We start from the raw sequence: 23,841 nt of genomic DNA, 5'->3' as shown, positions 1-23,841 counted from the left end.
TTGGCAGGTTCTACTTGAAACCGAACGCAGTGTTTGGAAAATATCCATTGTCTTCGAGGTATGAGGTTAGCTGGTTGTGTATCATGTGCTCGAAAAGTTTCCCTACGCACGAGGTAAGGGAAATTGGGCGCAAGTTCTCGGTGTTCAAAAATTAAATAATGGGGTTTTACGTGCGAAAACCACTTTCTGATTATGAGGCATGCCGTAGTGGAGGACTCCGGAGATTTCGACCACCTGGGGTTCTTTAATGTGCACCTAAATCTAAGTACACGGGTGTTTTCGTATTTCGCCCCCATCGAAATGTGGCCGCCGGAGTCGCGATTCGATCCCGAGACCTCGTGCTCAGCAGCCCAGCGCCATAGCCACTGAGCAACCACGGCGGGTCAAGTTCTCGATGCTGAGCTGTTTATTTGGTTTGGGGATCATGGTGATCTCCGAGTGCTTCCAAGCAGCCGGTAGCTCTCCTTTCTCCAAGCACGCACTGAAGTACTGGAGCAGCGCTGTGCTAGCCTGCTGCGGAAGGTTCCAGAGAAGCTTGTTGATGATCCTATTTTTGCCCGGGCTGGTGTTTTTGGTGAGCGTCGATAGTGCTGCAGAGAGCTCAGCATGCGTAAAGCGTTGGTCAAGGGCAGGGTTTGGTTTCCCACCGTAGACTTTGTCATGTGCCGTCGTATTAACGAGTGGGTCGCCACACACCTACTTCCGAATTTCTCGGAGGAGGTTCTCTTCCGATCCGGCCTGGTTGTGCACGAGCCTACAGAGGTGCTGTCGCTGCTGCGTCTTCGTAGGGCCGTTGTCGAGAAGGGCGCGCAGGAGATGCCACGTCGTCTTTGTGCTCAGGGTTCCCTGGAGTTTGTCGCAAAATGCGTGCCAGTTTTGTCTTCCTAATTTCTCCGCGTATATCTGTGCTTGCTCGGTGAGGAGGGCAATTCGCTTCTTTAATTTCTTGTTTAGCTTCTATCTCTTCCATCTCTTGCGGAGAGCTCTTCTGGCTTCCCAGAGGTGGCGGAGGTGCGTGTCGGTGGCTGGCACTACTTAATTCAGCTGTATTCTTTTCGTTTGGCGTTCTGCCGTGTCGAGGACTTTCTTCAGCCAGTCATCTATGTTCTCGATGGTGGTCTCGACGTTTAGCACGTCTCTGAATGACATCCACTCCGTTACCCGCGCCGTTCCAAGCCTAGCGGGCTTGCGAGTGTGAGCCACGGTTAGCTAGAGGATGTGGTGATCGCTGCCCAGTGTTTCTGGGAGTCGGCTTCACTCTGCCGAGGGCACGTTTAGCGTGAAGGTGATATCCGGGTTGGTGTCTCTGGAGACACTATTCCCTATCCTCGTTGTTTGGAGTGGGTCATTCCACATGGTGAGTCTGTGCTGTTGTGCAGTGTCGTGCACACGGGCTCCTTTCTTCGTGGTGGTCTGGTATCCCCAGGCTGTGTATGGGGCGTTAAAGTCCTCTACTATAACGACTTGGTGACCATCGGTGTGTTTTTTGAATTTATCGGAGAAGGTGGTCGAAGTCTGAAACGAGGTGTCTGGGAGGGCTGTACACACTCACTACGAATATTCTCTTGAGCGATATCCTCCCTGGTATGACTTTGATGAAGGTGTGTTCAATCGGTGTATTGAAGGGTTCCAGTTCCTGTACAGTGAGATTCTTCTTAGTGAGAATTGCCGTGCGTTTTGTTTGTACGTGGGCGTTGTACCCTTGTAGCCGGACGTTTTGTGTATTTGTTTCTTGCAGCGCTATGAAGTCGGGTGGGTCTTGTTTGACAAATTCTTGTAAGGTAGCATGCCGTGGTCGATAGGAGCGACAGTTCCAATGCCATACGCGGAGAGTCGAGAGCGCATTTGTCGTCCTGTGATTAGGAACCGCCATCTACGGTTGTTTCTGTTCCCTGCCAGCGTTCGCGGGTAGGTGAAACTGAACGAGAGGCACTTCAACCGTTTGCTCGCGGCCGCTTTCTGTTGGGCTGAATGTCATTTAGCGACGTGTTGAGGTGCTGTTTTGTTACATAGGTCTTCTTTATGTGGGCTATGGCGTTGTTTTATTGCGCTACAAGTCCATCGTCTAGCGCGGTAACCTTATTGGCTATACTGGCGGCGAAATTCGTTATTACTGCTTGGACGATTTTCTCAATTGTGGCGTGGATATTTTTCATTAGAATTTCTTGGAGGATTTGTAATCTTGCCTCAACTACGGATTCAAGACCTGCGTCGCGAAGTGAGGGTCGCGGGTGTACAATGTTCTCTTGGACTTTCGTACATCTCTGTTGCAGTTTATCAATGAGATGTTTTTGCTACTCGCACTTCTGTAGAAGCTTGTTTATGTTGTCTTGCTGTAGCTGTTGACATTGGATAGGCTTGTTGATGAGGGCCTGTTGGCTTTGTAGTTAACTGTTTTGATTGTGCAACGTGTTTTATTGAATTTGCACCTTATTTTCGAGAGCCTGATGGGTCGCAGTTTCGGCCGACAAGAATTTGGAGCTGCTCGTGGTTCTTGATCCACTCGATCCGCTTACCACATACGAGTAGCTCACGCGTTTGGGCGAGTGGGAGCGTGAGCGCGATCGGGAAGGTGATCGTAGCACAGATCTAGGTCTACCTCGTTTGGGGGTACTGCCATCACTGTCCCTCAGGCTGGTGGCTGAGCTTCCTATTTCTTCGCTGCCTCAGCTCCAGCGACTGTCTCTCACTGTGAGCCTGTCGATGCGCTGCTGTCGTATGTTGAATGGCGGCAGGTTGGGTTTCAGTCTTTTCTTGCAATCTTTGCTTGCGGTTTTTGCCCTTCTCCACATAACTTGCATGCGGGTTTGCACTCTTGGTCGGGTAGTTGATCGGTTTTGCCACATTTAAAGCAGAAGGCTGCCAGTGGTCTTGGGCAGACATCTTGGCGGTGTCCCGTGTTGCCACAGGTCCTGCAGTATTGCACTTACTTGTGGTATGGCCGGCATCGAAAGTCGAGACTCTGGAAGCGGGCGTAATCAGGAACGTGCTGTGCTTGGAAAAAGATCACGGCCATGGACGTTTGCCCGAGCATACGAGCGTGGCGGACGGTGTACTTCGCTGGCGCGCGAACACTTGCCTTGAGTTCTTGACTTGTGCCGGGCAAGAGTCCGCTTATTACGCCTCTGGATACATCGCCCGGGGTTCTCGTGTTGCCTTTTACAGTGAAGAAACAGCCGCCAAGTTGTACTCTGCTGATATTTTCGAGTTTATCCGCGTCTTCCCAGTAGGCCGTGCTTCCAATAATCAGGTTTTCGATTCTCTGCACTTGAACACACAATTTTTTTCCGAAGTCTTGCTGCGAGGAACCGCTCGCTCTTCCGATGGCATGCATAATGGCGACATTGTTCCACTTTGCAAGCTCGAGGCCTGCTTGTGGACAGAATACGACCTTGTAGTCGTCGACTGGTAGAGACGGCATTCGGGGCTTTCGCTGTTGCAGTGGTGGTGGCCTTCCATTCGTTTGTTGCTTGGCTGGGTTGGTTTCGTGTGTCGTTTGATTCTCTGCGTCCTTCCTGCCTTTTCTGCCCTTCGTACTCCAGATGCTCTCGCGTTCAATAGTTATTCCGCTGGTTGCGTCATAATTCCAAGCAGTTTCTGTGTTGTTTACTTCAGTCGGGCCCATCTGCATTGTGTTTGTAGCTTCCAGCTGTTGTTTTGGTATGTTGATTGCTTCTACTATTGTCTCACTCATCTCGAGAGCTCTTAGTCGCTGCGTGGGCAGGCGCCCGTGCTATGCTCGCACGTACGCTCGAGCGGCGCGAGCACGCGCCACGGGGCTGCAGCAGCTCGTTCGGCGTTGGGCTTAGCCAGGCGGCTGTGCGGCCGTTGCAGAAATCAGTAAATAGGACACTCACTTGATGGTGGCTAGTGTCCGCCGATTTCTCTCGTCTTACCGGTTATGCAGTCAGTAAAATTAAGCTGGTCGCTGGCCGTGATCCTGGTTGACAGGCACGAGAAGCGGGAGCCCATGTGAAGCGCGTCTGTTCTCCACGGCCCCCTAGCGGATTTTTTCTCCGTGGAAAACATGTCGCAAACTTTTTTCTGTCTGTTCGAGCCATGATGCAGTACTGTTTTTTTCGCGTTCGCATTATTTTTAAACCATATATTTTAAACCATTATTTTAAACCAACTCGGCGTTTGCCAAAATAATTATTTGTCTCGCATTCCTTCATAACTTTTGAGTGTAGCACTTGGGAAGCCATTGATGCGTGATACTTTTTTCTCTTGTTCTGTTTACGTGTGTTCTGTGCGGACAATAATATTTTATACAAGCATATTTTTGAGGTTCAAGGCATGAATCCCACTATCATATTGAATAGCAGACCAATAACGTATTTCGACATGTACACAATAAAAACTGCTTCACACGTGTGCCTTTTTTATGGAACAATGTAATCAAATAGAAATACGCGGGGTATGTTTTCTTGCGTCGAATACACTCAGAAAGCGCTATCATGTTGCAGCGCCATTTTCGGACGATCAATTCGAGCCAAGGAATCGAACTGGCGTGCACTTTGAGGCTGCATTTATCTCATAAAATTATGTTCACCAATTAAAGTGAAAAGATTTCACCTAACAATAACTGCTCAGAGGCTAATGTTCCATGGCTTTTTTTTTTTAATTTTCGTATCGCTTCTCAGTCGCGAAAGCGTAATCACGCCAACAAATCTCTGAATGTGGTGAAGAGGAAGACAAAGAAGGCGCTCTTGTGTCGGCTGTGCGCGCGATCAGCGTTCACCTACTATCAGTGCGACTAGACTGTGCCTAGTGCCTTATAATAAATAATCTTATTACATTTGGTGGAGGTGCTGCACTCCCCGTCCTCACCCTGGAGCTTCGCAGCCGAACATCTGCTCCAGCCTCTACTATGAACGACGCTCCCACCAATCCGCTTGGCGCATCTGCCGCTCCTGTCATGTGCGGCGCCGTGCAACGGCAGAGGGACCCTCCTGTTTTTAGCGGATCAGGTAAGACTGACGTAGAAGATTCGCTCTCTACCTACGAGCGCGTCAGTGATCACAACAAGTCGGATGACCCGACGCTCGGCGAGACTTATACTAGTTACATAGAGGATGTCGTTGCTATTTGCCCCCGCGTCGATTCCACCATGCCTGAAGAGGACAAGGTGAAGCACATCCTCAAGGGCATCGAGGACGACGCATTTCAAATGCTCCTGGCGCGGAACCCTACTTCTGTCGCAGCTGTCGTCACTCTTTGCCAGAGCTTCGATGAGCTGCGTCGACAAAGGGTCCTTGCGCGCAGCGCTCTCGCACCTGGCGACTCTCTCGCGGGCCTCACGCTTCGCTCAAACACCACGCCAGCAGCATCGCTCTCTGTTGAGATTAAGGATTTCATTCGTGAGGAGGTGGCGCGCCAATTGTCTATGCTGCCTCTCAACGATGGACCTCCCTAGCCTGACACATCTCTGGCTGCTCCCATTAGGCGGGCCATTCGCGAGGAACTTGCTGGGTCTTTAGCTTTCGCCCAACCCTGCCCTCCCGTGGCTGCACCTCTGACCTATGCCGAAGTCGCCGCGCAAACTGCGCCGCCGACGTTCTCGTTTCCGGCACCAATGCGACTTCAAGCTGCACCTCCTCCCGCGTCGCCTCCCATTCCATCTCGACGCCCAGTTCAGACCCCTTGGCGCACACGCGGCAACCGACCCATATGCTTCGCTTGCGGTGTCGGCGGCCACGTTGCGCGCTTCTGCCATCGTCGCATGCCACCTGCTAACGCTACTGTCGCACCGCCTGGATATGCCTATTCCCACGATACTACCAGGCATGCGATGCTTCCCGACCCCGAGTTTTCGCCGCCTCCTCGACGCCCTGTCGGCACCCATCGTTCGCCATCACCACGTCGTCGCTCACTTTCCCCCATACGTCGCCGCCAGTCACCTAGCGAGGGAAACTAGTTGCTGCAGTTCCGCAGGCACGAACTGCAAGCTTCGCGACTTCTACAAGGCCTGCACAGTCACCTCGCAATTTGTTGGACGTTTTGGTCGAAGGAACCGCCGCAATTGCGCTTATTGATACTGGGGCTGCAGTTTCCGTTATCGACGAAAAGCTTTGTCGCAGCCTCCATAAGGTCACAACGCCGTTAGCTGGTATGCTTCTAAGCACCGCGACTGCGCAGCATATAGCCCCGCTTGCTCAATGTATTGCAAGGGTGGTCATCGACGGCATTGTCTATGTTGCTGAATTTCTGGTGTTGTCATCATGTTCACATGACATTATTCTCGGCTGGGACTTCTTGTCTCACAATCGTGCCATCATCGACTGTGCCCGGGCCGAAGTGGCGCTCTTCCCGCTTGCCGATGCCCCGCTGCCTGACCCCTCTGAACAAAAAGCCTCCAAGCTCACTATTGTGTCCGATACGGACATACCACCCGACATGTGTGTGCTTGTGCCCGTCTCTTGCTCTACCGCGCCAGACGCTACAGTACTTTTTACACCGTCGCCGATTTTTCAACGTCGCAAGGCCCTACCTCTCCCATTTGCCGTCCTCACCACTGTGTCTGGATTAACCTCCATGCTTGTGTGTAACCGTCTCACTACCATGTGACGTTACTGCGCGGCGAATCACTCGGTCGTGTTCAGCCCCTTGACCCGCTTCACATTCTCGATGTTTCCGACGACACGGCCTGTTATGAACTCGACGCCCTCACTTCTCCCGTGCCGTGCACATCATCATCCTCATTGTCGTCGTCGTCAGACGTTCTTGAATCTGTCGTAGACGCCGATCTGCCGACTCCATATCGCCAGCAAGTCCTCGCGCTTCTTCAGAATTTTCGCTCGTCGTTTGACTGTGACCAACTATCTCTGGGGCGTACGGCAACCGTCCCTCACAGCGTACACACTGGTTCCCATCCTCCTTTCCGCCAGCGACCATACCGCGTGTCGGCAGCCGAGCGACAGATCATTAACGAGCAGGTCGACGACATGCTGCACCGTGGCGTCATTCGCCCTTCACACAGTCCTTGGGCGTCTCCTGTAGTATTAGTACGCAAGAAGGACAGGTCGATACGCTTCTGTGTGGATTACCGTCGACTCAATCAGATCACTCGTAAAGATGTCTATCCGCAGCCTCGGATGGATGACGCCCTCGACCCCTTGCAAGGAGTGGAGTACTTCTCATCTTTGGATCTTCGCTCCGGCTATTGGCAAGTGCCGATGGCAGATGATGACTGTGAGACGACAGCTTTCATTACGCCCGATGGCTTGTACGAATTTACCGTCATGCCATTCGGGCTCTGCAACGCGCCCGCTACTTTCGAACGTATGATGGACACCATCCTTCGCAACTACAAGTGGAAAACATGTCTGTGCTACCTTGATGATATCGTGGTGTTTTCGCCAGATTTCCCGACGCACCTCGTTCGCTTGCGTGAGATACTGACCTGCCTTACCTCTGCTGGCCTCCAACTTAACATCAAAAAGTGCCGTTTTGCTGCTCGCAAGTTAACTATATTGGGTCACGTTGTATCGAAGGACGGCGTGCTTCCTGACCCAGCCAAGCTTCGCGCGGTCGCAGAGTTTCCGACGCCCACTACTCTTAAGGCGCTCCGCAGCTTTATAGGGCTCTGCTCTTACTTTCGGCGTTTTGTGCGCAATTTTAACGCGATAGCGTTAAGGAGCTCGTGTCGCAGAAGAGCCGGTGTCGTCGGCGTCGGTGTCGGGTGTCGGCGTCGGCGTCCGCGGCGTTGGCCGTGAGCGATAAATCATGGCAGGCACTTCATAAATAAAAAGCAACTTCCAAGATGGGCTGGGTGGGAATCGAACCAGGGTCTCTGGAGTGTGAGACGGAGACGCTACCACTCATCCACGAGTTCGTCGCTTGAAAGCGGTACAAACGCGCTTCTAGTGAACGCGGTGTTGCCTTCAAAACGTGCCGTACAAAGTTATACTGCGGTGTATATCGGTAATTATGAGCATGTAACTTACAGAAGTCGCATTTACACGAGTATCGAAGTAAGTTTCCGCTAAATTTCTTCTGCGCTTACCGCACACGCAGAGCCATCTTGCGGCAAACACAGAAGACCCCCTCCTCTCAATGTACGGCGCTGCGCCGACAGGTGGCGCGCCATGCGCGCATTGGGGCTGTGCGCGGACCGGTGCCAGGCGCGTCGCGGCTCCGACTCCCTCTCCCCTGACGACGCTTCGCCGTGCTCCCACGCGGGTTGCAGAATCAAGCGCCGTTCCTTTCTTTAGATCACTATCTATCTATCTCTCTGCCCGTGCCGATCACGACGTTTGGCTGGCTTAGATCGTTTCCCCCTCCGAGACACCGAGTTCTTTGGTTCGTTCCGTTTGCTCAGGCGCACGTTTCGTTGCCGCGCCGAACGCTGCGTTGCTCGACGCTCTCCGTGTGATAGGTGGCCGCAAAGTCCGATGCGGGGCGGCTCGTAAGTGATCCCTGCGCCGTAGCGCATTCTCTTACACCCCTTGGCGGGTCGATGGGAACGCTGTCGCGTTCCACTCTTGAAGGCGAAGCTTAAGCGTCCTCCAATTTTTGCGACTATCATCGCCCCACTGACCAATTTGCTTACCGCTACCAACGGCATCTCCGCGTGGTCAACTTCCTGTGACGAAGCCTTCCAGCAACTACGTCGCCTACTTACTTCGCCACCGATTCTTCGACACTACGATCACACAGCGCCTACAGAGGTACATACGGACGCCAGCGGTATCGGACTTGGGGCAGTCCTCGCACAACGGAAAGACGGCTATGACGAGTACGTCGTCGCATATGCGAGCCGCACTTTAAAGAAGGCAGCAGCCAACTACTCAGTAACAGAAAAGGATTGCTTGGCCATTATTTGGGCGCTCGTCAAATTTCGTCCATACCTATATGGTCGCCCTTTTGACATTGTCACCGATCACCATTCACTTTGCTGGCTGTCCTCGTTGAAGGATCCGTCAGGTCGCCTAGGCCGATGGGCACTCCGCTTACAAGAATATGATATCCGCGTTGTCTACCGATCGGGCAGAAAGCACTCTGACGCTGATGCGCTTTCCCGCTCGCCGCTACCTTGTGATGTGGCTTCAGTGTCTCCGCTCTTGGCATCCATGTCAGCCTTCAACGTCGCTGATATGCCGGACGAGCAGCGTAAGGATCCCCTGCTTTCAACTATGCTGAATTTCCTCCACGACCCATCCGCCACACCCTCTTCTCGAACACTTCGTCGCCAAGCCGCTCACTTTACTGTCCGCGACAACGTTCTTTACCGCAGAAATTATTTGCCTGATGGTCGCAAATGGCTACTGGTGATACCACGACACATGCGTTCTGACATATGCGCTTATTTTCATGCTGCTCCTCATAATGGTCACGCCGGTGTTCTGATAACGTATACTCGGCTAAGGCAGCGTTTCTACAGGCACGTCATGTATCACTTCGTGCGCCAGTACGTACGCGCTTGCACGGCGTGCCAACGGCGTAAAATCCCACAGCGCCCTCCTGGTGAGCTACAGCCGCTGCCCTGCCCGGCTCGGCCCTTCGATCGCGTCGGCATAGACCTATATGGGCCACTTCCCTGCAGCTCCTCGGGTAACCGATGGATAATTGTAGGTGTCGACCACTTGACGCGCTACGCCGAGACTGCCGCACTCCCGGAGGCCTCTGCGCGTGAAGTTGCGTTCTTCACCTTACGGAACTTCGTTCTTCGACATGGCGCAGCACGCGAACTGCTCAGCGACAGGGGACGTGTCTTCTTGTCCGAAGTCATCCAAGCCCTTCTCGCTGCATGCAGCATCGTTCACCGCAAGTCTACAGCCTACCACCCGCCAACGAACGGCTTGACAGAGAGGTTTAACCGCACACTCGGTGACATGTTGACTATGTACATCGCCTCGGATCACAGTAACTGGGACACTGTTTTGCCGTTCGTCACGTATGCCTATAATACGGCCACACAAGCTACCACTGGCTTTTCGCCCTTTTTTCTGCTGTATGGACGAGAGCCCTCGTGTACTATGGACACAATGCTCCCATACCGACCCGACGCTTCCGAATGCACGCCTGTGTCTGAAGCCGCCAAATACGCCGAGGACTGTAGGCAGCTCGCGCGAACCCTTACGACCGCTGCTCAAGGTCGTCAAAAGCTGCGGCGTGACAGTGGCGCGCTTTCACCAGTTTTCCCGACTGGTTCCCTTGTTTGGTTGTGGGTCCCGCCTCACAGCCCTGGCCTTTCGACCAAACTCCTTGCACGCTATGATGGCACCTACCGCGTCATAGACCGTACTTCCGCTGTCACCTATGTTGTAGAACCTGTGACACCTTCACCCGACCATAGGCATCGCGGGCGTAACACGGTTCATGTCAACCGACTTAAGCCGTACTATGACCCCCTCATCCTACCTACGCCGTAAGTCGCCAGGATGGCTCCTCTTCTCTCCCGGGGGCCATTGTGGTGAAGAGGAAGACGAAGAAGGCGCTCTTGTGTCGGCTGTGCGCGCGATCAGCGTTCACCTACTGTCAGTGCGACTAGACTGTGCCTAGCGCCTTATAATAAATAATCCTATTACACTGAACAATGTTTTATTTATTAAGTATTGCTCGCTTCCACAGAAGCTTGACAGTTCCGTAGGTTTGTGTCGGAAATTCTGGAACACCGGCGGCGAATGGCTTCAAGAAAAAAAATGCGCGTTGGTTTCCTGTCAAAGCAAATAATCTTAAGTTCTTATACACGAATCGGAGAATCTAGCATCATTTCTAAACCCATGCTGTAGGTGCCCACACTTCAGTTTGTGAGGTTGCGAATGAAAAAAAGAAGAATACATCACTTAACCACTGCTAAAGTTACGTCAGCATCCGTTGGGAAGCAAGCAGCCAGCTACACGAAAGAAAATCGCTTAACTGACCGGTTTTATTCGCGGCTTGTTATAGAATACGAGCTACACGCATTGCATTTGGCCCCTTAACTCCGTTAAAATCCACACGTTGTATACTATTTGTTCATAGTGAAGCGACGCGAAAGAAGTTGAAGCGCGTGCATTGTTTCCTTTATTGACTCTTCGCGCAAGCCCAGAATGCGTCTCGCGTCGTGGCACTGGATCAAGTGCTTTCGGTGCCCTCGCTAAAGTTGAATTTACTTTAAAGAACTATTATGCATATTCTTCCTTCATTTAGGTTCTTTTAAAGTCATGCATTTGAAATGAACGAATGAATTGTCTGCACTGCCTCAATTTTTCGCCTACCGCACTCTCCTGCGCCATGGATGTCCATAGCGGCGCGGCCATGGCAAGCAAGTGACTTTAGCCATTTTTAGAGAGCTTCCGTTAGTTGACCTCGGAGTCTATTTTCGAAAATATTCGTCAGCAGGACCTATCAGAAGCTTACCACAGTCGTGTCGCACCCGAATGATCAGCGGGCGATGAATTGTGCACCGCGACGCTTCAAACGAGCGAAATAAGAAGCGCGTGCATTGATTGGTCCACGGCGCCCGGCGGCAACTGGCCCGAATAGCGTGCCGTGCGCAATGCGCCGGCCCGCGGGAGAGTGAAATCCGAGGAGAATTGAGGAGGTAAGAGCGAGCGAGGAGGAGAGTGTCGCTGCTTTCCGGAATAGAGGGGTTTTACGCATCCCGGCTGGCACCGCCGCGGCAGCGTTTCAGAGTTTGTGCATATGGCACATGCTGTGGTCGCTTTCCTATGCGTAAAAAATGCAGGTGCTGGGCCGTGGAGGTCGCGTGCTGAACGGTGATAGTGTAAATAATAACATCGTCTATAGCTTGAAGACGCCGCTTTGAGCTCAACCGCGTGCCGGTCCCGTGTACAGCAGGAGCACGTAAGCACGGGCCAGCAAAATGGCTCCAAAACGTGCACTCATCGTCGAGGGCACCCGGAAAAAGCGGCGCGCGTAACAGGAGTTTCGTTTCGCTAAGTAGCGAAACGTGATGCAGACCGCTGCTGCCGCGAAGCGATGTGTCATGTGAAGCAATGAAGATGCTCAACCCTCTCAGATATTAAGAACGATGACGCACGACAACGCCTCAAGTAAACCTCTTCAGTGAACTGCGCAGACAAACAGAAGTGGTGCACGCAAGGTAATGTTCAACATCAACTCACCACTCTGAAGAAATACATATTCGCCGCCAATATAACCGCTAATTATCGTCAATCAAAGTAAACAGCATACAAAGCTTCGCTTACATTGATTCCCCCAGTGTGTGGGATCCGCATATTTGCCTCATTTCGCACCATCTAGCAAGTCACAAACCAACTACCGTTTTTTATAAGTGATTGCACCATTGTGTCAAACTATATTGGCGGTATACAAAGGCATTAATTGCGACACATGACCGAACACTTTAGCGAAGTTCCGAAGTATTTTCTCGTCCAAAATGTTGATTAGTTTCTTGAATTTCCGGACAACGTCTATTAGTTGAGTAACAATGCATAAGGCATGCACGCCTGAAAATATGCCTATTCCTTGTGATAAAATCCTATTTCATTCAAGATAGAGGGCGCGAAGCTTGCAATGACGTAATTTGGTTTCTTGTTATTGAAGCATTACGAAGACACTGATGTGCATTTGCTCAAATACAACTTGCTGTCCATTTTATGTGATGACACAGCCCTCGCATTTATTCCAGTCGGATAATAACAGGTGACAAGTCTATGAACGAGAATTCTACGTAAAAGACTCCGAACACCATTCAGCGTGTCTGCGTAGGTAGCAGTCATGTGTTTCATGATTACACTGTGTCTTTTAGCTTTATGTCACCATAGGAGAACAAACCCAAAATTGGTTGATCCTAACGTCAGGGGCGTTCAAACTACTCACACAAAATTGCGTTTGCGCAGAATTATAGTTCGGATAGAGATTAGAAAAGAAACAATAGATACATCTTTTATGACTTTCAGAATTTCTCTGCCAGAAATTGTGGCAAGTAGCTCTTAAAGAAATGTAAGCACAAGTTTTTAAATCTGTAACACTGCACGGAACGCGGATATCTGTCTGGTAAACTGCATCTGTTAAAGCAGCTGAAGCTAAGAAATTTGATTTATGAATTTACAGTTTACGTGAAGTTGTAAAAATTTTTACAAGAGCTTTGCAAGGGTCCTACTTGCAAATCACAAGCCCTTCATAATACAGCCGTTTCGTCCACTTGAGAAACATTTTAGGTGCAGTTGACTGAACTTTCATATTGTTTTGCATTGCTTAGTTACAGAGTTGTACATTTGAAGTTTTGTTTTCTAAAATTTCGCAATTTACAACACTATTCATTTAATCAGTCATAGCCTAAATAAGCAAAACTGCTTCCTACAGTCACTATATTTAAGAAGGTTTAAAAAACTGATTGTGCTCGTACAAGCGCTTGGTTTGCGTTCCCGTCACATCGGGTCTTACGCCATGGGTAGGAGCAGACACACGCTCTTCCGGCCCACCTCTTCTCCTTTCTCTTCATTGAAACATTTCCCTCCACTTGCCTCCGACATTTCATCGAGTGCGCAAATGGGAGATTTTAACATATAATTCAAAGGTTGAATTTTATTTTCAATGCTTAGTGGTCACCAGGAAATGTGTGGTCATTAATTTCCTGTCCAACGAGTCGTTTGATTTTGCCCACAGGAGATTTCAAATAACTTATTTACATCGCTGCCCCTCGGGTGGTATCTAAAATAGTTGTTTCGTGCGGAGCCAATTCACGACGAAATAAGGAGGACTTGTAGACCGTGTCTAAATACACTATCGGCAACGCAGGCCTAGTATGCTGGAGCCTCCCAAACGAAGAGTAAATATAGCGAGATGCAGTCTTTAACAACGGAGGTGGCACTTTAAACAACATGCTACAAATTATATTGGCGGATGATATCAAAAAGAGCGTTTGAATGCTCAGGATGTTTGAATGTGATTGTGCCGCACCAGTCCACAGAAGTCAGGGTAAGATCACCCGCTAGAAGAGCCAAAGCAACAATTTGTGGATTGCATAGGAAACATTTCATCTATAACTCTCAAAAAAAGGTGTAAGTACATCAACTCGTGCTCTGGTACATCACCTCTAAAAAATAAGAACTTTATTCATTTATTTTCTCTCAACCGATGCATTACATTGAGGAGTGGGTAGGTCATGCTAGACAACAATAAGAATAAGATGACGTCACAATGGAGCGCTGTTACCTACATTGATGAGACGTGGCTGTCTTGAAAATGTTCATGTTGATGATTGTGGTAATAGAAGTAAAGAGATGATTGCATTCTGAACTTCTTCTGGTGATATGAAATGATTCAGCATACAATTCAGTGCGACTGCAAGGCACATCAACTTTTAACTAATGATCCAAGCGTGGCGAAATCTAAGAAGGTTGCCAAAGCAGGGCGTCTCTGAGCGGTGGAATTAAATATTAAACTTTGTGAAACAGACACAGACGTGAAATTTTGTGGTGCAGTGAAAGATCTGGTGCGCTTAAAGCATTTTTCATTGCGGTGATAAGTACGAGAAGAGTCCGAATAGATATGTCGAATGGATCGATTTCGAATTGCTTCGAGGTTATATGCAATGTGGATCCCAAACTGAGGACTCGTATTCAAGCGTGGAACTCACTACAATTTTCTAAAGAAGCTTCAATTTAGTTGGAGCCGAGAAAATGTTTCACCGTAAATAACCAAAAGTTCAAATCGGAGTTTATTGTCACTGAATGCGGGATAAATGTTTTGGAAATGGATAAAAGTGAGGTTGGTACTGCTTATAATTTCTTTCATATTAGTTTTAAAAACAAGGTGATCGGTGATTTAAATGCTCAAGTATTTATAAAAAATGTACTTGAGTTTGAGCAACGCTGCTAAGTACGCTATCAAAGCAAGCAGCACTGTGAGTCTTATAGGAAGTCCCCGTGCACTTACACATTGAGGTATTAAATTTCATTGACCGTTCATTGCACTACTAAGAAATGTTTTCAAGGTCACATTGCAGAATAATGGAATCAATAGAGTTTAAATTTTCACGATACGCTGCACAGTTGCCTATAAACAGTTTGATAGAGGATACAATATTACTGGTTAAATAATTATTGTAAATGAGGAATAACAAGAGTCTGAGGTCTGAACCCTGCGGAACACCGGACTTGCCGAAACAGAAAAGGGGATTACATGCATTAGCCTTGACGAACTGCCGGCGGCTTGACAAAAAATATTCGATACATTTAGAAACAGTAGAGTCAAGGTTAAAGATACTTAATTTCTAGAGTAGTAACCGATGACTAACTGAATGAAATGTTTTCATGAAGTCGATAAATGCGAAATCCACAAAAGATTCTTCAGCTGAGATTAGATTCTTTGTGAAAGACAAGAGTTGTGTTTCGCACGAGAAATATTTTCTGAAGCCGCGTTGTTTAGTGAAGAAAAATGAGTTAATACGTTTTCAAGGTACACTGGTTAATGATATTAGTCTTTATTTGTTTGAATTGTGCATATTAGCTATTAAGGCATGTTGCCTGAGATCGGCGCCACCTTCCATTCATCAGGAAGTTCACATGCTTCTGAAGACTGGAAGAAATACTTTTTACAGCTAAAGGGACATATACGCTCCAGTATGTTTAACTTGTCTTCCTACACCTGTACTCTTCCGAAACCATCAACATTACGCAGAGCCCCTCTGTCTGTTCTTGTCACAAGATACTGTGGTGGCCGTGCCTCGACGACTCCTTGATTATCTCACAAGGGGGGCCTTTCATCTTAGTGCGTTACAGATAAATAGCTTCTGTGCTCTTCACAAACGCTATCGCCACAAAGACATCCAAGAGCAAGCAGGACCCTCGCTAATATTACAAGCAACGCACAGGCCTTGGTGCTTGCAGTACTTGATTTATTCTTGCAACAATGGTTTCTGGTTGTTTTTCGTGTCGCTTTACATTTATAGGTCATAACACATTACTACTGAATTATTACTTCAATGAATGTGCTTTTACTCACTGAAATTTTTTTACAGCTATCAAGGCTTGTCGAGACCCAGTCGTTGTTGGCCTCCTCAACCGTCTTGGAGTGAACTTCGACTGCTCTAACAAGGTATTAAAGTGTAGGCAGATCAATTACCGATAATCTAAAGTGTTCAGTCTGATTTACAAGCTCTCTTTCGGGCTATTCCCTTTTTTTCGTTTTGCTTCTTGATACGAAGTGACCTTCCCTCCTCGAAATCACTCTATGTGGGACTGAGTTCGTGGCTTATGTAACAAATGTTTTAGCTAAGTTGCACTGAATCTTTTAAAAACAGACATGTGCTACAACAATACAATTAGCTAAGTTATTCATGGTCTTCTTTGTCATATCGTGATATACTTTAATGAGAAGGTAAGTCATTATTAACTAATAATTAACAATTATTTTATTTACGCGGAGAACAGTCAACCAGGAACTTGTAGAGCAAATTCAGAAATATTCACATTATTGCTTTTCGGAAAGAAAGCTGTTGTGGCTTAAATTTCTGTTGGCATATCAGAAGGCGTGTAGAAAGTAACATGTGAATTTGAGCTGTCCAGCAACACGAGTGCCCTCCAAACATACACCAAAATAATAGATTCACAAATGTATTTCCCTTTCGTGTATAAATAATATTGCACAGCAGCCTGTAATATTAGTGTATGCGTAATTGCACTGTGCCATGGGTCTAGATACGTTGCAATCACTACAATACGGACACTAACCCTAGTCTAGCAGTCCAGCCTAAGCTTAGCCTATAGAGCTTAGACTTTAATACCTGCAAAATTTTACTTGAGGAGCGCATATAACTGAGCGAGGGAATACATCTACTTAGGGCAGGTAGTGACGGCGGATCCGGATCATGAGACGGAAATAATCAGAAGAATAAGAATGGGCTGGGGTGCGTTTGGCAGGCATTCCCAAATCATGAACAGCAGGTTGCCATTATCCCTCAAGAGAAAAGTATATAATAGCTGTGTCTTACCAGTACTCACCTACGGGGCAGAAACATGGAGGCTTACTAAAAGGGTTCTACTCAAATTGAGGACGACACAACGAGCTATGGAAAGAAGAATGATAGGTGTAACGTTAAGGGATAAGAAAAGAGCAGATTGGGTGAGGGAACAAAGGCGAGTTAATGACATCTTAGTTGAAATCAAGAAAAAGAAATGGGCATGGGCAGGACATGTAATGAGGAGGGAAGATAACCGTTGGTCATTAAGGGTTACGGACTGGATTCCAAGGGAAGGGAAGCGTAGCAGGGGGCGGCAGAAAGTTAGGTGGGCGGATGAGATTAAGAAGTTTGCAGGGACGGCATGGCCACAAGTAGTACATGACCGGGGTTGTTGGAGAAGTATGGGAGAGGCCTTTGCCCTGCAGTGGGCGTAACCAGGCTGATGATGATGATGATAACTGAGCGGGTTGGCGCATTCCCAAAAATAAAGAAAACAGCGCAAAAATAGAACAAGGACGGAAACTAAAAAAACATTTGACTCCTTGACGTTTGAACGGCAACTACCGAAGCATTTCCATTGCGTCAGAGAAGTGGCTGTTATCGATTTCGCTACGCCTTCCATATCCGGAAAGGTCTAATTCAGTTTATATGAAGGTACAGAAATAAATTTATATTTGCAATAATCCCGAGCCTAGTGCGATGACTTGGCGGCTGGTATTCTGCTGCTGAGTATTAGGTCACAGGTTCAATTTCTGCCGTGACCGCCGCGTTCCTATGCGGCTGCACTACAAAAGTGCTCGTTTACTGACCTTGTGTTCATGTGCACCTTAAAGAAACCTCAATCATCGACTTTATCAAGAGCCTCACAATGCACAGTCTCTCTGTGTGGCTTTGCGATTTTACGCCTCATCACTTATCATGATCATCATCAAAGAACACCACATAGTAATCGAAATCGGACCGTTACCCTTATTCCGGTGACGTCAGAGGAGGCACGCGGCTGCTCGGGCAACTCGGAAGAGTCTAATCAACCAATTCTGGACTTTATACTACAGCCGAACTATCCTTGCCGTATGAAAAAATAACAAATGTTGCTTTATGAAGGGCCCGTGTTTACCATAACGTCTACATTGGTAGGTAAAATACTATCATATGGCAAGGAAAGTCCTGTGCGCGTTCTTTAGAGACAGCATCGGAAGGCGTTGGTGTAAACGCGAGACCCGGGCCCATCTGCTGCTTGCTGCCAGCACGCGGCCGCCGGTAATGATCACCTGGAGCGCGAGCGTGATTTGTGGGAAACCGCTGTTGGTCACACCGTAAAATGAACATCACGAAAGCGACAGGCATGGCTCAAGTTTAGTTCACATCCTGAAAAAGTAGTCGCAATCACCCTTCAGAAGTGCTCTTGTTCTCTTGTGTCTTGGTCAGTTGCTTAACCAACGTATCTCAAACGCTTTGGGATGAAAATGCACGTCACAGTATTATTTTCTCTTCCAGGGTGAGATAAGCGCTGTTTTGAACATGGAAGCCTCTCCAGATCGCATCGTTTATGCCAATACTGTAAAGAGTATACCGGACCTGGAATTTGCTCGTAAGCATGGCGTTAGACTAATGACGTTTGATTGTGCAGAAGAGCTTGCCAAGATCACGGACAGAAGGGACAGGTGCGTGAAATTGATCTTTTCATTTGACTTAGACTGCCTATGTACCTTCTGGCCTTCAGGTGGTCGTGAAACGCACGCAACGCCTCCTGCATTTTGTTTATTTTACTTTTCACTGCATGCGAGCAATGGAATAACGTGTGCGGCTAGGCGTCGTTGGAACCTAACTTGAGATATAATGTCACTTTCTAAATGCCTGCACATCGCGTGGACTCTACTAGGTTACGACACGTTTATGGACAGTACGCAGTCACGACTTCAAGAAAAAAAAAACAATTAAAAAAACTTTATTCTAACATCGCAATCAGAAGAAATATAGAGGTTGAGGGCCGTGGACTAAAAGCCAGAAAACGGCTAGACGAAGCCCATGGCCCGTTTAACTTGGCGCAGACGGATGGCAAAGATAAGCGTACAGGTAAAACATCGCTTACCACAGCAACGTAGTAGAAAAAAAAAGGAAAAGAAAAAAAGGGAATACAACAGAAAATGGCATTTTCAGATTTAACGAAATGTAACGGACGAACGCAAAACCGCAGTGCGATTGCTTCATAGGTTCTGGTTACAGGTATACAAATGCTCTACACCTATGTGGATAAACGATTCATATATATATATATAATGCAAGCAGCTTACTAGTAAATGTACACAGGCTAGGAAACACTGTTAAATGGGGCGGCAATAAGTACCGTAACGTCTCTTTTCTGTAGTTGGTTCCAGTTCGAGGAAGTCCCAGTTTCGGTTACGCCGAGTAGCGCGTTGTTATCGTTTTTCTTTCAAACAAGATTTGCTGGCTAAGCACATGTTATTCTTGGAAACAGCCACCTCATACCGTTGAACAAGTGTGTTTTTATAACTTAGGTGAAGGAACCATGTCCACTTGACAAAAATGTGGTTTAGTGTGACTGTTATGTGGGAAACCCATGGTGGCACGAATTGGCTTTTTCTGCATTGCATGGAGGTTGCTAATATTAGCTAGAGTAGTCGTGCCCCGCACTAACTGGCACCACTTTATGTGTGACGCAAGGAAGATGCTGTAAATCAGAAGATTAATATATTTGGCAAGTAAAATTTGAATTATTTGAGCATATCACAGACCAGTGCAATGGAAGCGGCTATTTCAAGAGGCGAGTTTTCATAAAATAATTCTATCTTAACATCAGCTTTGTGGTTTGTAGGTCGGAACAACAATTTCATTTTAATAGCGTTTACTTTAAGTGAATGGTCACTGCACCCTGGTGATATTGTCCTTATTACGGGGTTGGCATCATTTACTGCGTCACCAGCATCACGGCCTGTAATAAGCAGTGTGGTGTCGTCACCCTATTCGCACGTGCACTTGTTTATCTTTCTCGGCTGACCACTTTTCACTGCACATGCCACGTGGTACACTCTTAGCATGGTAACGCTTAAGTTTACCTTTATTTGCAAGTAACCTATAACATAAAGGTTACGAGGTTACTAAACCAACTTGATATTTGTGTTTTTGTTAATTTCAGTCGCGGCTAGAAGTTACATGTGGCGAAGTATGCTATTTTAAATGTTACATCTTTGCCAAATGTCTCGCAACCTTTAGATTGTGACTTATATAAAAAAAGTTGTAATTCGTGGCTCAGGGGACCGAATGTATGGATTGAAGGTTTGCTGATTATTGTGCCGCATTGGCGATCCTGATATGATATTTTCAGCCAGGACTAACGTGTAAAATATGCTCTGCCGCCGTGGGACGAAGGCAGGTTGGGCTAAATTAAGAGGTCTTTGGTGCCAGTCGGTATGTTTGTTTTTGCAATATCATCATCATCATCATCAGCCTAGTTACGCCCACTGCAGGGCAAAGGCCTCTCCCATACTTCTCCAACTACCCCGGTCATGTACTAATTGTGGCCATGTTGTCCCTGCAAACGTCTTAATTTCATCCGCCCACCTAACTTTCTGCCGCCCCCTGCTACGCTTCCCTTCCCTTGGAATCCAGTCCGTAACCCTTAGTGACCATCGGTTATCTTCCCTCCTCATTACATGTCCTGCCCATGCCCATTTCTTTTTCTTGATTTCAACTAACATGTCGTTTACCCGCGTTTGTTGCCTCACCCAATCTGCTCTTTTCTTATCCCTTAACGTTACACCCATCATTCTTCTTTCCATAGCTCGTTGCGTCGTCCTCAATTTCAGCAGAACCCTTTTCGTAAGCCTCCAGGTTTCTGCCCCATATGTGAGTACTGGTAACACACAGCTGTTATACACTTTCCTTTTGAGAGATAGTGGCAACCTGCTGTTCATGATTTGAGAATGCCTGCCAAACGCACCCCAGCCCATTCTTATTCTTCTGGTTATTTCAGTCTCATGATCCGGATCCGTGGTCACTACCTGCCCTAAGTAGATGTATTCCCTTACCACTTCCAGTGCTTCGCTACCTATCGTAAACTGCTGTTCTCTTCCGAGACTGTTAAACAATACTTTAGTTTTCTGCAGATTAATTTTCAGACCCACCCTTCTGCTTTGCCTCTCCAGGTCAGTGAGCATGCATTGCAATTGGTCTCCTGAGTTACTAAGCAAGGCAATATCATCAGCGAATCGCAAGTTGCTAAGGTATTCTCCATCAACTTTTATCCCCAATTCTTCCCACTCCAGGCCTCTGAATACCTCCTGTAAACATGCTGTGAATAGCATTGGAGATATCGTATCTCCCTGTCTGACGCATTTCTTTATAGGGATTTTGTTACTTTCTCTGTGGAGGACTACGGTGGCTGTGGAGCCGCTATAGATATCTTCCAGTATTTTTAAATATGGCTCATCTACACCCTGATTCCGTAATGCCTCCATGACTGCGGTGGTTTCGACTGAATCAAACGCTTTCTCGTAATCAATGAAAGCTATATATAAGGGTTGGATATATTCTGCACATTTCTCTATCACTTGATTGACAGTGTGAATATGGTCTATTGTTGAGTAGCCTTTACGGAATCCTGCCTGGTCCTTTGGTTGACAGAAGTCTAAGGTGTTCCTGATTCTATTTGCGATTACCTTAGTAAATACTTTGTAGGCAACGGACAGTAAGCTGATCGGTCTATAATTTTTCAAGTCTTTGGCGTCCCCTTTCTTATGGATTAGGATTATGTTAGCGTTCTTCCAAGATTCCGGTACGCTCGAGGTTATGAGGCATTGCGTATACAGGGTGGCCAGTTTCTCTAGAACAATCTGACCACCATCCTTCAACAAATCTGCTGTTACCTGATCTTCCCCAGCTGCCTTCGCCCTTTGCATAGCTCCTAAGGCTTTCTTTACTTCTTCTGGCGTTACCTGTGGGATTTCGAATTCCTCTAGGCTATTCTCTCTTCCACTATCGTCGTGGGTACCACTGGTACTGTATAAATCTCTATAAAACTCCTCAGCCACTTGAACTATCTCATCCATATTAGTAACGATATTGCCGGCTTTGTCTCTTAACGCACACATCTGATTCTTGCCTATTCCTAGTTTCTTCTTCACTGTTTTTAGGCTTCCTCCGTTCCTGAGAGCCTGTTCAATTCTATCCATATTATAGTTTCTGATGTCCGCTGTCTTACGCTTGTTGATTAACTTAGAAAGTTCTGCCAGTTCTATTCTAGCTGTAGGGTTAGAGGCTTTCATACATTGGCGTTTCTTGATCAGATCTTTCGTCTCCTGCGATAGCTTACTGGTTTCCTGTATAACGGCGTTACCACCGACTTCTATTGCGCACTCCTTAATGATGCCCATGAGATTGTCGTTCATTGCTGCTACACTAAGGTCCTCTTCCTGAGTTAAAGCCGAGTACCTGTTCTGTAGCTTGATCACGAATTCCTCTAGTTTCCCTCTTACCGCTAACTCATTGATTGGCTTCTTGTGTACCAGTTTCTTTCGTTCCCTCCTCAAGTCTAGGCTAATTCGAGTTCTTACCATTCTATGGTCTCTGCAGCGTACCTTGCCGAGCACGTCTACATCTTGTATGATGCCAGGGTTCGCGCAGGGTATGAAGTAGATTTCATTTCTAGTCTCACCATTAGGGCTCCTCCACGTCCACTTTCGACTAACCCGCTTGCGGAAAAAGGTGTTCATTATCCGCATAATATTCTGTTCTGCAAACTCTACTAATAATTCTCCTCTGCTATTCCTAGAGCCTATACCATATTCCCCCACTGACTTGTCTCCAGCCTGCTTCTTGCCTACCCTGGCATTGAAGCCGCCCATCAGTATAGTGTATTTTGTTTTGACTTTACCCATCGCCGATTCCACGTCTTCATAAAAGCTTTCGGCTTCCTGGTCATCATGACTGCATGTAGGGGCATAGACTTGTACCACCTTCAATTTGTACCTCTTATTAAGCTTCACAACAAGACCTGCCACCCTCTCGTTAATGCTATAGAATTCCTGTATGTTACCAGCTATTCCCTTATTAATCAGGAGTCCGACTCCTAGTTCTCGTCTCTCTGCTAAGCCCCGGTAACGCAGTACATGCCCGCTTTTTAGCACTGTATATGCTTCTTTTGTCCTCCTAACCTCACTGAGCCCTATTATATCCCATTTACTGCCCTCTAATTCCTCCAATAACACTGCTAGACTCGCCTCACTAGATAGCGTTCTAACGTTAAACGTTGCCAGGTTCAGATTCCAATGGCGGCCTGTCCGGAGCCAGGTATTCTTTGCACCCTCTTCAGCGTCACAGATCTGACCGCCGCCGTGGTCAGTTGCTTCGCGGCTGCTGGGGACTGAGGGCCGGGGTTTGATTGTTGTATTCATATAGGAGGTTGTGGCCAAGTACTGCACCAGGGTGGCCAATCCTGCTCTGGTGAGAGAGTGCGTTACCGGTTCTGGTTACCGGGATCAGGCCGCACTCCAGGCCTGTTTGTGCAATTTTCTCAACACACGTTCTTTTTTCTTTTTTTGTATTTTCCGGTGGAGAATTGCGCGGCACCGGGATTTGAATCACGGTCCTTTTGCACTGGAGACGGATACTCTACCGTCCCCGCAGGAGTTAAATTAAAAATTGGATTATGGGGTTTTGCGTGACAAAACCACTTTCTGATTATGCACGCCGTAGTGGAGGACTCCGAAAATTTCGACCACCTGGGGTTCTTTAACGTGCACCAAATTCTAAGTACACGGGTGTTTTCGCATTTCGCCCCCATCGAAATGCGGCCGCCGTGGCCGGGGTCCGATCCTGCGACCTCGTGCTCAGCAGTCTAACACCATAACCACTGAGCCACCACGGCGGGTCCCGCAGGAGTTGTACGCCTCGTTTAACCTACAGTGGTGCCCAATTTGATCAGTCAAGGTGGGCCAATCTGAGCT

General features: G+C 47.7%; 1 protein-coding gene across 1 annotated transcript in view; it reads left to right on the top strand.

Annotated features, from left to right (window-relative positions):
* LOC142570738 (uncharacterized) overlaps positions 1-23,841 on the top strand; it is a 161,885-nt gene that overhangs the window by 56,291 nt on the left and 81,753 nt on the right. The window contains exons 5-6 of the mRNA XM_075679082.1: positions 15,935-16,011; positions 18,374-18,540. Coding sequence (XP_075535197.1) covers positions 15,935-16,011; positions 18,374-18,540 — 244 coding nt within the window. The remainder of the gene's footprint in view (positions 1-15,934; positions 16,012-18,373; positions 18,541-23,841) is intronic.

Source organism: Dermacentor variabilis, chromosome 2, assembly GCF_050947875.1.
Source record: "Dermacentor variabilis isolate Ectoservices chromosome 2, ASM5094787v1, whole genome shotgun sequence".
Classification (NCBI taxonomy): Eukaryota; Metazoa; Arthropoda; class Arachnida; order Ixodida; family Ixodidae; genus Dermacentor; species Dermacentor variabilis.
The sequence above is the reverse complement of the archived record's forward strand: the minus strand, read 5'-3'. Positions and strand labels throughout refer to the sequence as shown.